Source organism: Lactuca sativa, chromosome 9 (assembly GCF_002870075.4).
Source record: "Lactuca sativa cultivar Salinas chromosome 9, Lsat_Salinas_v11, whole genome shotgun sequence".
In the NCBI taxonomy this organism is placed as follows: domain Eukaryota; kingdom Viridiplantae; phylum Streptophyta; class Magnoliopsida; order Asterales; family Asteraceae; genus Lactuca; species Lactuca sativa.
The window spans coordinates 181054386-181070980 of record NC_056631.2 but is presented as its reverse complement, the minus strand read 5'-3'; the positions used below and the strand labels follow the sequence as shown (position 1 = coordinate 181070980).

At 41.6% G+C, this 16595-nt stretch overlaps 1 protein-coding gene across 1 annotated transcript; it reads left to right on the top strand.

Moving 5' to 3' along the window:
- The first annotated feature begins 554 nt into the window (after window positions 1-554).
- LOC111893397 (uncharacterized mitochondrial protein AtMg00860-like) lies at window positions 555-1393 on the top strand. Its single transcript, XM_023889456.1, has 2 exons — window positions 555-637; window positions 757-1393. The coding sequence occupies exons 1-2, from the start codon at window positions 555-557 to the stop codon at window positions 1391-1393; spliced, it is 720 nt and encodes a 239-aa protein (XP_023745224.1).
- Window positions 1394-16595: the final 15202 nt, after the last annotated feature.

Here is a 16595-nt window from a genome sequence, read left to right as displayed (position 1 = left end):
TGTGAGGATAACATTGGTTCCCAGTAAGCCAAAGGAACCAGTTCTTAAACCTTTGGGTACTCTATTGACTCTTACTCCATTTGGAGACGAGTTGGAGGCGGAAGCTCAAATTTTTGTCTTGCTAGCGAAGGAAGTGGCTAAGGAGGTTGAAATTCCTAAGGCTATGGTTCCTCCTTCTCAAGGAATTCGCTGATGTTTTCCTTAATGAATTACGTGATGGCTTGCCACCTTTACGTGACACCCAACATCATATTTATTTACAACCAGGAGCTCAGTTTCCTAATAGGCCACATTACAGAATGAGTCCCAAAGAGCATGAGGTGTTGCGGCGACAGATGGAGGACTTGATTTCAAAAGGTCATGTTCGGGAGAGCATGAGCATGTGTGTTGTTCCTGCTTTGTTGAGTCCTAAAATGGATGGTACTTAGTGTATGTGTGTTGATAGTCATGTCATCAATAAGATCACAGTGAGGTACATATTTCCAATTCCTCGACTTGATGACTTGCTTGACCAGATTAGTGGTGCCACATCTTTACCAAACTGGACTTAAAGAATGGGTACTACCAAATTCGACTTAGACCAGATGATGAATGGAAAGCTACCTTCAAGACTCGTGAAGGATTGTATGAGTGTTTGGTGATGCCTTTTGGTTTATCAAATGCTCCTATTACATTTATGCGTGTGATGAACCAATTGTTCAGGCCCTTTATTGGTAAATTTGTAGTCGTCTATTTTGATGACATACTTATTTACAGTGCAACTTCTAGAGAGCATGTCAGCGATGTGCGACAAGTCTTGACCTTACTTCGAAGGGATAGTTTGTATGCAACTGTGAAGAAGTGTGTGTTCATGGTCCCAAAAGTCATGTTCTTGGGTTATGTTGTTTCTGGTGAAGGAATACAGGTGGACGAATCTAAAGTGGTAGCTGTCAGACAATGGCCAACTCCAAATACCATCACTGAAGTACGAAGCTTCCATGGTCTTCCTTTATTCTATAGGCGTTTTATTCCGAACGTCAGTTCTTTTATGGCACATGTGACCAATTGTATGAAAGGGAAGACCTTTACTTGGACAGAGGCGGCAGAATCAGCTTTCCAACTAGTTAAAGAGAAGCTTACTTTAGCACCGATTCTTGTATTACCAGATTTTTCTCAAGTTTTTGAGTTACACACAGATGCTTCAAAGGTTGGAGTTGGAGCAGTTCTAAGTCAAGGGGGACGATCGGTTGCCTATTTTAGTGAGAAGTTAACGGGGCCAAAGTTGCGTTATAACACTTATGATGTTGAATTATATGAAGTGGTCCAAGCTATAAAGCATTGGCATCACTACCTGTTTCATAAAGAGTTTGTTTTGTTTACAGATCATGATTCTCTAAGGCACATTCAGAGTTAAGATAAGGTGTCCCATAATGTAATATCCGGATTCCTAGGTATCCTATGTTAAGTATTTATATTGAATATATGAGAGGGACTCGGAGAGTTGGCGCTCAGAATCGTCGAGTAGGATCGCGCATCTTTTGGTCTGATTTAATGAAGGACTCAGCGAGTCCACGCTGTTTAATGAAACCCTAATTTCTCGGGTTTGAGACCTATTTAAGGACCCTTATAGCTACCATTTGAGGCTACCAGACCCTTGAGAGAAACCCTAATAGTGCTTGAGCGTTTGAGAGAGAGAAGAAGCCATTATTGGACCTTTGTGGGTTTGTTTTGCAAGAAGAAGTTGATTCCAGCTTAGAGGAGGCCAAGGAGGTTGCATATTTGTGGATTTCAAGCAGAGGGCATCATCTTTGAGGTAGCATATCGAACCTCTTTCTGTTTTGTTAACGAATCCATGGATCTAGGGTTTCCTATACCATTTCTTGGGATGATTTGTTAGGAATATGGTCCCTTATCATGTTTAGACTTTAGATATGGACCCATAGTGGTCCAGAGAATGTTATCCATCTTGCTTTATGTTGAGTTATGGAAGAAATGGACTTAGAATGTTGTAGTTGGGGTTAAATCATCAAGTAGTGTCATTTGGACGTTACTACATGAGTATCAAGTTTGAACCTTTACGTGTTTATTGAGCTTGGGGATGTTAGATCTATGGATTAGAGGAATAGATCTGACCTCAGAAGGTCATTTGAGTGTGAGCATGGAATGAACTCTCCGAGTCCGTAAGCGAACACGACGAGTTGATTCGGGGTTGCCCCGCAATTTGTGACAGGTGTAACCCGTCGAGTGGAATGATGACTCGACGAGTCAAGAGAGGCTGAAAGGATTCAGAGAACCCGCATGGACTCACCGAGTCGCCCATGTGCACTCGACGAGTCGGGTCAAAGTTTTACCATTGACTTTTATTGACTTTAGGGTTTTGGTCAAGACTGATTCAGGAGAGTTTAGGGTAGGGTAGAATGGGCTTTTACCCAGTTTGTAGAAATGAGATCATGAGAGAATTTTGATCAGGATGTTATTTGAATAATAGGAGGAGGCTAAGTCGGGACATCAAGCACGAGAGTTTATCCGACTTCATTGAGGTGAGTCTTCTCACTATACTATACCTGGTAAGGTACCTATGTGTGACCGGAAGGTCTTATATGCTATGAGATGTATGAGTTGTATGTTGTTATGTGATATGTATGTGTTATGAATGTTATGTATGTTATGGACCGGAAGGTCAAGAGGTTACGGACCGGAAGGTCAAGAGGTTACAGACCGGAAGGTCGATACGGGTATGACCGGAAGGTCTTCCGGGATTCGGGACGGAAGTCACCCGAGACATATGGATCGGAAGATCCTACTAAGTCATGGCCTGGAAAGGCGTATGTGTAGTATGTGGTATTTTGGGGAACTCACTAAGCATTTATGCTTACAGTTGTTGTGTTATGTGTTTCAAGTACTAGCGAGGATCGCGGGAAGGCGCCGGCATGATCCGTGCACACTGATGGAGAATATGTTTGAGATTCTGGGAATTGTTTTGTTATGATAACATTGGATACATTATGTTTTGATATTTTTTTGATGATTAAAAGTATGATTAAAAAAATGGAAAATTGTTTTGAAAATTTACGTCGTTACAAGTTGGTATCAAAGCCTTGGTTTGAGGGATTCGTGTGCACCTTTGGATGAATCTGAACTCAAACTGAGGATTTGAGAAAGTTTTTCATAAAATAAACAATTTTTCTAAGGGAGTAAAAGATTTTGAGAAAGATAGAAGGAAGGAGTGTGTACGATCAGCCAGCGTCCGAACGGTGATTTCCCAAAATACTCTTACATTATGTGTTATGAGATATGTTATGATATGATACGCATGCTAGATTTGGCTAGGTATTCATATGAGGACTAGAGCGGCCTGCTTTTGTGATGACTTAGCCTAGGAAGAATTTTGCTTCCATGTGATGCTTGAGCACGAGTAGGTAGCAGTTAGGAGCTGATGAGAGGCCTACCGAAGGGTAGCCTATGCCAGTGAGATATAGAGTACTTGTGATCTGGGATCCAAGGAGGAGGACTTAGGGTGAATACTGATGTGGTGTAGACGGTAGTATAAGGGCCCGTACTACTGAAGACACCGAAGCAGTGCGTACTCTAAGTAAGAGTCCTTGGGGTACTAGGGAACAGGTAGGTCGAGATATCGAGTGTGAGCCTGCTCGAGCGAGTCACTGATATTATTATGTTGTATTTCAGAGACATCATGGTTGGGACACGCCACATACTTGAGGCGAGCGGTGTGAGTGACGAGGAGCTTCGTCAGATGATCCACGATGAGGTGGCTGCGGTGATCCGGGTCGAGATTTTGGATATGTTTGGGTCTATCAAGACCACATTGATTGAGACCTTTGACGAGCATTATGCAGCGGTGACTGAGACTGTGGGTGCTACAGCTACTACAGCTGTGGCTGCTGCCAGGCCTCAGGGAAGTGATTCGTTGTTTTTTCGGGAGTTCAACAACACGAAGCCACCTGAGTTTGATGGGATGCAGGATCCTATCGCTGCGATGAGATGAATTGATGATATTGAGGGATGCTTCTACACGTGTTCATGTACGAAGCATCTGAGGGTACGGTTCGCGTTGAACCAGCTTTGCTTGGGAGCGAAGGACTGGTGGAAGTTCATGACGACAAGCTTCACTATTACAGAAATTTCAGAGGTGACCTGGGAGAGGTTCACCAGCATGTTCAGAGATGAGTATGTTCCCCTGGTGGAGAGGGAACGGTTGGTTCAGGAGTTCTTGACCCTCAAGCAGGGTACTGATTCTATTACTGTGGTTACCAGGAAGTTTCATGAGAGGGCGATGTTTTGCCCTGAGCAGGTGTCTTCTGAGCAGGCACGTATGAGTCGGTATTTGGGCGTTTTGAGGAGAGACATCCGGGAGTTCGTGACGAACTCGACTTACCGGACATTTGCAGATCTCCAGGAAAATCCCTGGAAGAGGGAGATTGAGTTGGAGACTCGGGCCAGGGAGGATGCCGAGTCTTAGAGGATGAATCAGCGGCCGACACAGTCTCAGCCGGCAGCCAAACGGGCCAAGTCCGCTGATACGAGATCTAGAGGCCAGAAGGGCCGCATTTATGGAAAGTGCGGCAAGGGACATGATGGAGTTTGTCGATCGGGTGCTTGCTACAATGTAGCAAGGAGGGGCATATCGCCAAGGATTACCCCAAGGGATTTATGGTTTGCTTTCATTGCAACCAGACTGGCCATCAGAAGGCCGAATGCCCGCAGTAATATCAGGGATCAACACGGGGATCTGCACCTGCTGCTACGGTTACCGAGGTTCAGCCAGTGAAGGCCGAGGCGCCGAAGGCTCGCGGGAGAGCTTTCCAGTTGACAGCGGAGTTGGTCCGCACAGCGCCTGATGTAGTGGGTGGTATGTATTCTTTTTTATTTTTATGTTGAGTTGAGATTTTGTGCTTATATGATGATATGCGTAGGTACTTTTCTTGTGAGTTCTGTACCTGCCTTAGTGTTATTTGACTAGGTTGCGAGTCGATCATTTGTGTCGATAGCGTTTAGTCGGCACATCAGTAGCAGACGAGAGGAATTGAGTCGACCTCTGCGAGTTTCCATAGCTGATGAGCGAGCGGTGTATGCTACGGAGGATATACGAGGATGTGTACTCGAGATCTTCAGTGTTCAGTTCCCGATAGATCTGGTCCCGATAGCAATGGGGGATGTGTGTGTCATAGTGGGCATAAATTGGTTGAGCCGATTTGGGGCTGCGATAGACTGCGAGCGTCAGTTGGTGACGATACGAGACCCTAGTAGGGGAGTACTTGCGGTGTACGGCGAGGGTACCCGAGGTGGGTCGGCGTTCTGTTCGGCTACCAGAGCAAGACAAAGCCTACAGTAAGGCTGCAGTGGGTTCGTAGCCTATGTGATGGACACACGAGAAGCCGCTGGGAGGCCAAGTTCGATTAAGGACGTTCCGATAGTACGTGAGTTCTCGTATGTTTTTCCCGAGGAATTGTCGGGTGCGCCTCCCAAGAGGCAGGTAGAGTTCCTCATTGATTTAGTTCTGGGGGAAACGCCTATCACCAAGGCGCCTTATCGCCTTGCACCGCCAGAGATGCAGGAGTTATCCTCGCAGCTTCAGGAGTTGCTGGGGAAGGGGTTTATTCGACCGAGTAGCTCGCCATGGGGAGCGTCGATCCTTTTTGTCAAGAAAAAGGATGGTTCACAACGGATGTGTATTGACTACCGAGAATTGAACAAGTTGACGGTCAAGAACCGTTATCCATTACCGAGGATCGACGATTTGTTCGATCAGTTGCAAGGAGCGTCTTGGTTTTCCAAGATTGATCTGAGGTCTGGATATCACCAGTTGAGAGTGCGTGATGAGGATATACAGAAGACGGCGTTCATGACTTGTTATGGGCATTACGAGTTTGTGGTGATGCCTTTCGGGCTCACCAATGCACTAGCAGTGTTCATGGATATCATGAACAGGGTGTGCAGACCGATGCTAGATCGTGCGGTGATCGTGTTCATCGACGATATACTGGTGTATTCGAGATCTAGAGAGCAGCATGAGGAGCATTTGAGGGAGATCCTCGGAGTTCTGAGATCGTAGAGGCTTTATGCCAAATTCTCCAAGTGCGAGTTCTGGTTACGGGAGGTCCAGTTCTTGGGGCATCTTGTCAACCAGAATGGGATTTTGGTCGATCCGGCCAAGATTGAGGCAATCATGAGGTGGGAGGTGCCGAGATCACCCACGGAGATTAGAAGCTTTTTAGGATTGGCCGGCTATTATCAGAGATTTATCAGGGATTTCTCCAAGATCGCCGTGCCACTCACCAGGTTGACCCGGAAGGGTGTTGCCTTTCATGGGGTACAGAGCAACAGACCTCGTTTGAGACACTTCTCCATAGATTATGCGAAGGACCAGTGTTAGCTCTCCCGAAAGGGATGGAGGATTTTGTGGTGTATTGTGACTCATCGATATCGGGGTTGGGTGTAGTGCTTATGCAGAGGGGGCATGTATAGCATATGCATCGATGCAGGTGAAGCCTCATGCGACGAGGTATCCCACCCACGATCTGGAATTGGGGGCAGTGGTGTTTGCCCTCAAGATTTGGCGTCATTATCTATATGGGGATTGGTGTACCATATACACGGACCACAAGAGCCTCAATTATTTGATGGATCAGCCCAATCTGAATATGCGTCAGAGGAGATGGTTGGACGTGGTAAAGGATTACGATTGTGAGATCCTGTACCACCCGAGCAAAGCTAATGTTGTAGCTGATGCGCTGAGCCGAAGGGCGGAAAGTGTCCCGATTTGAGGCACTTGTACGAGATTGATAGTGATGACTCTGGTGTTGGATACCATTCGGGAGGCCCAGGCTTAGGCCGTGAGGCCGGAGAACCGCAGGAGGGAGCGGGTGATTGGACAGGTACCTGGGTTTGTTACCGATGGTCGAGGATTAATGACCTTTCGAGGTCGGATTTGGCTGTCGTATGCAGGCGGGACACGTACTATTCTGATGGAGGAGGCGCATAGATCGAGATTCTCAATCCATCTCGGGGCCACAAAGATGTATTTGGACCTAAAGAAAGATTATTGGTGGCCCTGTATGAAGAGGGATGTCGCGTGGTTTATCGAGAGGTGCTTGACCTGTCGCAAGGTTAAGGCGGAGCACCAGTGTCCGCATGGCAAGTTGTAACCGCTTGAGGTTCCCAGTGGAAGTAGGAACAGGTTTCCATGGACTTCATCACCAAATTGCCAAGAAACGCAAGGGGTGTCGATGCAATTTGGGTGATCGTCGACCAACTGACGAAGAGCGCGCATTTTCTTGCTATCAATGAGGGATCTTCTGCCGAGAGGTTGGCAGAGTTGTATGTGAGGGAGGTGGTATCGCGTCATGGAGTGCCGATCTCGATTGTGTCAGATCGCGATATATGTTTCACTTCCAGGTTCTGGAGGAAGTTCGAGGAGGAGTTGGGTACGAGATTGCATTTTAGTACCGCCTACCACTCCCAGACACACGGACAGAGTGAGCGGACGATTCAGACGCTCGAGGACATGCTCCGAGCATGTGTGTTGGACTTCGGAGGAAGTTGGGACACATATATGCCGTTGGCTGAGTTTTCGTACAACAACAGCCACCATTCTAGTATTGGTATGTCTCCCTTCGAGTTGTTGTATGGGAGGAGGTGTTGGACACCCATATTGCTGGGGAGAGGTAGGGCAGCGTGTGATGGGTAGAACTAAGATAGTACTTCAGACGGCAGAGCAGATACAGCGGGTTAGACAGAGGTTACTGGCGACTCAGAGTCGTCAGAAGAGTTATCCGGATCGGCGACGATCCGAGATGGAGTTCCAGGTGGGGGACTTTGTACTCCTGAAAGTATCTCCTTGGAAAAGAGTAATCCGATTCAGGAAGAGAGGCAAGCTGGGGCCCCAGTACATCGGTCCATTCAGGGTGACCGCAAGGGTGGGAAAGGTAGCATATCGGTTAGAGCTACTTGTGGAGTTGAGCCAGATTCATGACACCTTCCACGTGTCGCAGTTGAGGAAATGTATAGCCGATGAGTCGGCAGTGGTACCTTTGGAGGATATTCAGGTGGATGCGAGTCTGAATTATGCGGAAAGGCCAATCGCGATCCGGGATCGGAAGATCAAAGTTCTGAGGAACAAGGAGGTGTTACTGGTGTAGGTCTAGTGGCAACATCGGAAAGGGTCCGAGCTGACCTGGGAGCCGGAGTTGGAGATGCGGGAGTAGCATCCAGAGTTGTTTGTCGAGCAGGACTTTGAGGGTGAAGTCTGATTCTAGTGGGGGAAAATTGTAACATCCAGATTCACAGGTATCCTATGTTAAGTATTTATATTAAATATATGAGAGAGACTCGGCGAGTTGGCGCTCAGACTCGCCGAGTGGGATCGCGCATCTTTTGGTCTGATTTAATGAAGGACTCGGCGAGTCCACGCTATTTAATGAAACCCTAATTTCTCGGGTTTGGGACCTATTTAAGGACCCTTATAGCTACCATTTGCGGCTACCAGACCCTTGAGAGAAACCCTAATAGTGCTTGAGCGTTTGAGAGAGAGAAGAAGCCATTATTGGACCTTTGTGGGTTTGTTTTGCATGAAGAAGTTGATTCCAGTTTAGAGGAGGCCAAGGAGGTTGCATATTTGTGGATTACAAGCAGAGGGCATCATCTTTGAGGTAACATATCAACCCTCTTTCTGTTTTGTTAAAGATCCATGGATCTAGGGTTTCCTATACCCTTTATTGGGATGATTTGTTGGGAATGTGGTCCCTTATCATGTTTAGCCTTCAGATCTGGACCCATAGTGGTCCAGAGAATGTTATCCATCTTGCTTTATGTTAATTTATGGAAGAAATGGACTTAGAATGTTGTATTTGGGGTTAAATCATCAAGTAGTGTCATTTCGACGTTGCATGAGTATCAAGTTCGAACCTTTACGTGTTTATTGATCTTGGGGAGGTTAGATCTATGGATTAGAGGAACAGATCTGACCTCATAAGGTCATTTGAGTGTGAGCATGGAATGAACTCGCTGAGTCCATGAACGAACTCAACGAGTCGAGTCGGGGTTGCCCCGCGATTCGTGACAGGTGTAAGCCGTCGAGTGGAATGATGACTCGATGAGACAAGAGAGGCTGAAAGGATTCAAAGAACCCGCATGGACTCGCCGAGTCGACCATGTGCACTCGTCGAGTCGGGTTAAAGTTTAACCATTGACTTTTGTTGACTTTAGGGTTTTGGTCAAGATTGATTCAGGAGAGTTCAGGGTAGGGTAGAATGGCCTTCTCCCCAGTTTGTAGAGATGAGATCATGAGAGAATTCTGATCAGGATGTTATTTGAATAATAGGAGGAGGCTAAGTCGGCACGTCGAGCACGAGAGTTTATCCGACTTCATTGAGGTGAGTCTTCTCACTATACTGTACCTGGAAGGGTACCTATGTGTGACCGGAAGGTCTTATATGCTATGAGATGTATGAGTTGTATGTTGTTATGAATGTTATGTATGTTATAGACCGGAAGGTCAAGAGGTTATGGATCGAAAGGTCAAGAGGTTACGGACCGGAAGGTCGATACGGGTATGACTGGAAGGTCTTCCGGGATTCGGGACGGAAGTCCCCTAAGACATATGGATCGGAAAATCCTATAGAGTCATGGCCTGGAAAGGCGTATGTGTAGTATGTGGTATTTTGGGGAACTCACTAAGCATTTATGCTTACAGTTGTTGTGTTATGAGTTTCAGGTATTGGTGAGGATCGCGGGAAGGCGCCGACATGATCCGTACACACTCATGGAGATTATGTTTTAGATTCTGGGAATTTTTTTGTTATGATAACATTGGATACATTATATTTTGATATTGTTTTGATGATTAAAAGTATGATTAAAAAAATGGAAAATTGTTTTGAAAATTTACGTCGTTACACATAAGCATGGGCGGTGGATGGCATTCTAGTAAAAGTTCACTTTTGTTGTAAAGCACAAGTCTGGAGTGTCGAATCAGGTGACATATGCTTTGAGCAGAAGAAGTAATTTGCTAGTTTCCATGAGGTTTGGTGTGCCAGGGTTGGATGTCCTTGTGGAGTAGTTGGTTGTTGATCCTTACTTTTCTGTTATTCTACAGGATATACAATCTGGGCGGAGGTCTGATTTTCTAGTTCATGACGATTTCCTTTTCAAAGGGAATCAGTTTTGTGTCCCCAATTCTAGTCTTCGTCTTCAAATCATCAAGGAGTTGCATGGTTAGGGGCATGTCGGGCGAGATCACACTTTACTGTTGGTGCAATCATCTTACTTTTGGCCTACTATACGTAAGGAGGTGGATCGATATGTTAAACAGTGTAGAATTTGCCAGGTTTCGAAGGGTACGCATACCAATGCTGGACTCTATATGCCTTTACCTGTTCCGTCTCAACCTTGGGTGGATATAAGCATGGATTTTGTGTTGGGGTTACCACGGACTCAACGGGGCAATGATTCAATCTTTGTGGTTGTTGATCATTTTTCCAATATGGTGCACTTTATCCCTTGTAAAAAGACGACTGATGCAATTAATGTGGCTCAATTATTCTTTCGAGACATATAACGTTTGCATGGCTTGCCATCTTTAATTGTTTCTGATCGAGACACTAGGTTTTTGAGTCATTTTGGCGTAGCTTGTGGAAAATGGTGAGCACTCAGCTTAGCTTTAGTAGTGCTTATCATCCTCAAACAGATGGGAAAACAAAAGTTGTCAATCGGTCTCTTGGTAATATTTTGCGGTGTTTGGTGGGTGATCATGTGAAGAGTTGGGATCAGAAACTATGTCAAGCTGAGTTTGCTCATAATCTTGCAATCAACCGATGTACTGGACTTAGTCCATTTCAAGTGGTCTATTTTGCTCAACCTCGAGGACCACTTGATTTGATGTCGCTTCCTATTTCTGGTGTTGTTCCAAAGAAAGTGAAGGATTTTGTTGACGGTCTACATGATGTTCATAAGGTTGTTCATGAAAACTTGATTCGAGCCAACTCCAAGTACAAGCAAGATGCAGGTAAAAAAACATAGGCAAGTTGATTTTGAGGGGGTGACTTTGTTTGGGCTGTTTTGACTAAGGATCGTTTTTCGATTGATGAGTACAACAAGCTATCATCCAAGAATATTGGACATGTGGAGATTGTGGAGAAGATCAATTCCAATGCTTATTGTCTGAAGTTGCCAAGTCTCATTCGATCTTATGATATTTTCAATGTGAAACATTTAGGCCCCGTTTGATAGTTGCTGACTGAGAAAGTGCTGACTGGGAAAGGTCTGTCTGGGTAAGAAATCCTGACTGAGTAAGCAATCATGTTGTTTGATTGTACATCTGACTGAATGTGTTGAGTGATGAAAAATGACCATTTTATCCTGCTGTTATATGCAGTGATGGATTAAGTTGCTGAATAGTTATGAACGTACATATTGTCATAACATTAGACCAAGAACAATTTTTTATTACAAAACCAAATTTTGATTTCTGATTTCACAAAAAGGGCAATAACTCAAAACAATAATAGCAATCTACTACGATATAGTTACATATTTCAAACTTCATTTTTTACTCACAGTCGTTTCAACATCAAATTATTTTTCAAGGTGACTGGGAACGTGATAGCAGGAGGCTGAAAACGTGAACAGTGCTGTCGTCGTTTCTATACCATGGTTTTTATTCCCAAACTGCCCCTAGAATGATCCCTTTGAATGGTTGGAATTATTGTTCTTGTTCATTCCTTCTTTATCTAGATTTTCTAAAGATACATGTAATTAATTTTTAATTCCAATTTCAAATTTATTAGAGTTAGGTTAATTGGTTTGAGATAGTTGCTGAAACTTTGAATTTAATAAGTTTTATGTTTTTTATTTTTGTTTTAGTTAATAGGTGATTATCTAGAATTGATATTTGGGTTGACCGGATTTTATGGAAGTCTACTTGGTCATTAGCTTGGTCATTATCTAGAATTGATATTTGGGTTCATTCCTTCTTGAGGAGGAGTACGTATCATGGCTTCAATTCATGATTCACATGGATATTTTGAAGCCTATATATAGGATTTAGTGATAATGAATAAAGTAGTAGTTTTCTTTTTCCTTACTTTCAGTATAATGAATATTCAATTCATGTGATCAGAAAGTTTCTTTTCTTCTTTTTCCTGTCATCGAAGTTGAGTATTAAACAAGAACAAACTCTTATTTTATTTTTTATATTTAACAGATTCTAATTTTATGGATTATACATCAGATTGCATAACATCAAAGATAACCGATTCTGATTTCAAACATTATTAACGTAAAAGGAGAAGAATTACCAGTTTTTGATGAATAGTTAATGATAGGGAAAGCGAGAGAACTTGATCGGAGATGGCAACTTCTCTTTAGCCGGCGAGATGGTGGCGAGACAGCAGCTAGATGGCGACAACCGGCGAGATGAAAGGTGAACTGTCGATGGAGGAGGCGGCGATTTTTGTGCGTTGCGTTTTTTAGGTTACGATTGAAGAGGGTAACGAGGGAAGAAAGAAATAGAGGGGTAGGAACGTCCTTGTTCCCAGTCAGCATATGTTACAAAGCTAACCGGGAAAGACATTTGGGCCAGACGGCTGACCGAGAAAGCGTATCATCAAACAGAAAATGTCTGACGGAGTCAACCCATATGTCTGACTTAGACCCAATCAGACAATATCAAACACAACCTTACTTCCTTTTCATGAAGTTTCTTCCAATGATTAGCCTATTACACATTCGAGGTCGAATTTTGTCTACCCAGGAGGGGATGATGCGGGCCCCAGTGTGGAGGATTGGGCCCTTGCGTTCCAAGAGGCCCATGATCGTGTAACTAAAGGGGCTTCACGGAAATGGCCATAACTTTGGCTACGGATCTCCGTTTTGGGCCTACGACTAGTCAAATCGAAGCTTGAAGTAAGGAGCATGTCTAGATAGGTACCCAAAGGGGACTTACCCATTTTTTAGTCCAGAAATCGTTTTCTAAATTGGACTTATGGATATTTTTGTGTTTTTTTCATAATTTTTGGACTTTGTTTATAGGTTTGTGTTTGGCCCATGTCTCTTTAGGGTTTCTTTTAAAATTCTGCTTCTTATTTAAGTCTTTCTAATGTAATTTGGATGGTCATTGATCAGTTTAAAGAACTTTCATTTTTCTCTCAAAATTTTGTGTGTTTACCGAATTTTGAAGCCAATCCCACGATATTTATTGAATCAACGTGGTTTGGGCAAGATTATCCTGGGTATTCTTTTAGAATCAATAGTTTTGATCTTGGGTCATTTGTACGTTGCATCGTTTTTCAAAACGAGAGATTGTATGAAGAGTTCTTTAGATACGAAACTTTGACTTAAAGAAGTTCATCTTCTCGGATATGTTGTAAGTAATAAAAGTGTTGAAGTTGATCTTATTAAAAATGAAGCGGTAATACAATGGAGATTATAGATGATAACAACATAACATTTTAGTAGATCAAGTTGACAAGAAAAATGGAAGAATTTAAATGATCGGAAGTATCACAAGTGGCATTTCATCATCTTCAATGAGCCTTATTAGAAGCTCTAGTATTGTTGTTACTATAAGAAAAAGATCATTATGATGCATATAGTGACGATTCATGAATTCTTGTGAATGTGTTTTAATATGAAGGAGATGATTGATCTTTTATTCGGAGAGAAAGTTATAAACAACAGTGTTGTAAAAATCGGCCTAGTCGGTGCCTAGGCGCTAGGAAGCCTCTTACTGTCTACCATTAATGCTAGTCGGTCGAGTTAGGTGGAGTCAGTCTACCATTACTGCTAGTCGGTCGAGTTACGTGGAGATGGTCATGGGCGACTATAGGCGGCCATAGGCGATCCTGGGCGATCCTAGGCGATCTACACGGTCTAAGCCGGTAAAAAGTCAGACAATCAAAATTTTCAAAATAATCCCTGATTAGTCAAATTTATGAAATTGGGTGGATAAATTATGATGAGTGATGACTAAAACTGTTAAAAAGATCCCTAATTGGCCTAAAAAATATTGTATATGATGACTTAAATATTTATACGACTGAATATGCCAAATTTTTATTGTTATTTTCTTATTTGTTAGGATATATGTAATATTTAATTTTTAAAATATAAATTCGATTACAATTAAGGGTCTCTGCCTAGGCGCTGATTAATCCTCGCCTAGACCGATTAGTCCTTTAACCTCATTCGACCACCCGACCACTGTCTAGCGACTTTTACAACCTTGATAAACAATAGAGGAAATATGTTTGATTTATGATTTGGAAATGAGTATTGTGATGTTTGTAGCAAAACCAAAAACATTACTTTTATATGGTGAATGGGTCATTGAAAACCTACGATTATGAAATTTTATATCATTCCATTAAATCTAATATGATGATCAACGAGTGGATTAGGAAGATATGACATGTTGAGCTGCGTTCTCAATTGAATAGTATATGTTATTTATATGGTATGATTTAACAAAAATGTATTTAACAAATCATAATCAGAAAATGTCATAGTGCAGAAGAATGATAAATGTATGTGAGCCACCATAATGAAATTGTGTGATTTCAACAAACATTTTAGTTGAAATTTTTTGAGAATCATAGTTGAATATCACTAATTATTAAAGTTTTTTAATCCTGATAAGATGTTGTAGTTAAAAATTATGGTTGATACGGATGAGTACAATGATAAGCCTTAGCAGCTCATGTCATGGGAAGTTAAGGAAAGTTTAAATCTAAATACATTCGCCAATTCTAAAATGATTCCAAGGAAGAAATCTTTTGAAAGGATGAGAGCTTGTAACACCTATTTCTCACAGATAATAAAAACATGGAGGTGTAACATGTTTAAAAAGTTAAATAATGCGTTAAGACATGTATTTCGCTAGACTGTATTAGATAATTGTGAAAACTATGTGTTGATGTAGTTATAAAGGAAACTCATGTGTATCTATTTGTTTACAACTCTATAAGTAAAAATATTTTTAGCTGAAGAAATAAAAATGAAAGTTTTAGTTGACTCTAATATCATTCTACGTATATTAATATCATCAAAGTTTGAGCATGTATGAAGAAACTATGGTATTCAAAATTAGAATGTAGAGTACATTGCTCAAATAGGAAGGAACAATGGATACAGGTCATGTGTTGCCTTCGTACACCCAAAAACCTTTTTTTATGAAGTATGTTGTAATTCTAAACATCATTAAGTGAGACACATGTTGTATGAATGGAGACACAGGTCGTGTCCCGAGTTCGAATGTCATAACTGGATATTAAGGCATAAGTCGATCCTCTTGGATCTTATCTCATCCGTAAACACCTTAGAGAGCTACTATGAATGTTTTTAGTGAGCCAAATCCTTTTAGAAGTCTCTAAATGCAAGTAAGAATCAAACTCCATTACTTTGATTTAAGGTAAACTTCATCTTCACTATCAAGCATGATTGGTGTTGTTGGTGTAATAATTGGATTAATGATTAAATTTTAGCTTATGTATGTGTTTTATGGAAATAAATCTTAATATTATGTTGAAATGAGCTTAGTAATCATGTTGTTAGATAGTATATGATGAAATCAAGGCTAATTACTTCAATTGGGGAAAAAGGTCTTAAACCCTAATTTTGATGAAATATGATATAAGTGAAATTGTACATAATTATACCTTAATGAATTGATACATATACACAACCTATTCCTAGAGTATAATTAATTTTGATGAAGATGTTGAGCCCCATAATTAAAATGGAAACGTTGAAGATGAGGTATGCATAAATGAGATGTACCTTAACTCATGATACATAAGTTGATCGATGCATTGTGTTCACAGTTAATTCGTTATGATGTATAAATAAGTATTTGATTTTGACTGGTTATAGAAATAAAGCAGTTGTGGGGCTTCAATAGTTGTAATTACATATATTCAAAACATTACAAGGTGATTTACCATGCTTCCCTACTAGATAATTAATATCTGGATATGTGGATATTATTATGTTATATGTGAGATGATATATGTTAATTATTATTTATCAATGTTGTATGAGTTAGTAAACTGCAATAGTCGACATTTATAGTAGGGTATTGATGTATGGTCCAAAAAGCTATTACATCTGAGTTTTATTATATATCATAGTTGCAATGAATGATAAGCTCTCATAGTTTAGATTTATAGACTATTATTATTGTGTTTAGGAATAAGAATATATGGTTGAGAAACTTAGCATAGTTATGTTGTATGATATAACTAACCATGCATAACCGAGTTGTTTATTAGTATTTGTTTATATATAATGTTATGTTATAGCTAAGACTGTTGTTGATTGTGATGGTACAATATAGGAAGCCGTTAGCTGAATGGTAGCCTCTATGGTTGTAGTACCATAGCTGTTTTTTGTTAGCTGATATGGTATCCAATGTGGCTGTAATACCATAATTGTTTTTTGTTAGTTCAAATGATAGCCCATGTGGTCGTAATATCATAGTTGTTTATTGTTAGCTGAATGCTAGCCTCTATTACCAAAATACTATAGTATTTTGTTGTTAGCTAAAATGGTAGCCTCTGTGGTCGTAATACCATAGTTATTTTTTGTTACCTGAAATGGTAGCC

Coding starts and splice junctions, on each gene's coding strand:
- LOC111893397 (XM_023889456.1), top strand. CDS start 555: ATGGGTACTACCAAATTCGACTTAGACCAGATGATGAATGGAAAGCTA. Junction 638..756: donor AAGGATTGTATGAGTGTTTG/GTGATGCCTTTT, acceptor ACTTATTTACAG/TGCAACTTCTAGAGAGCATG.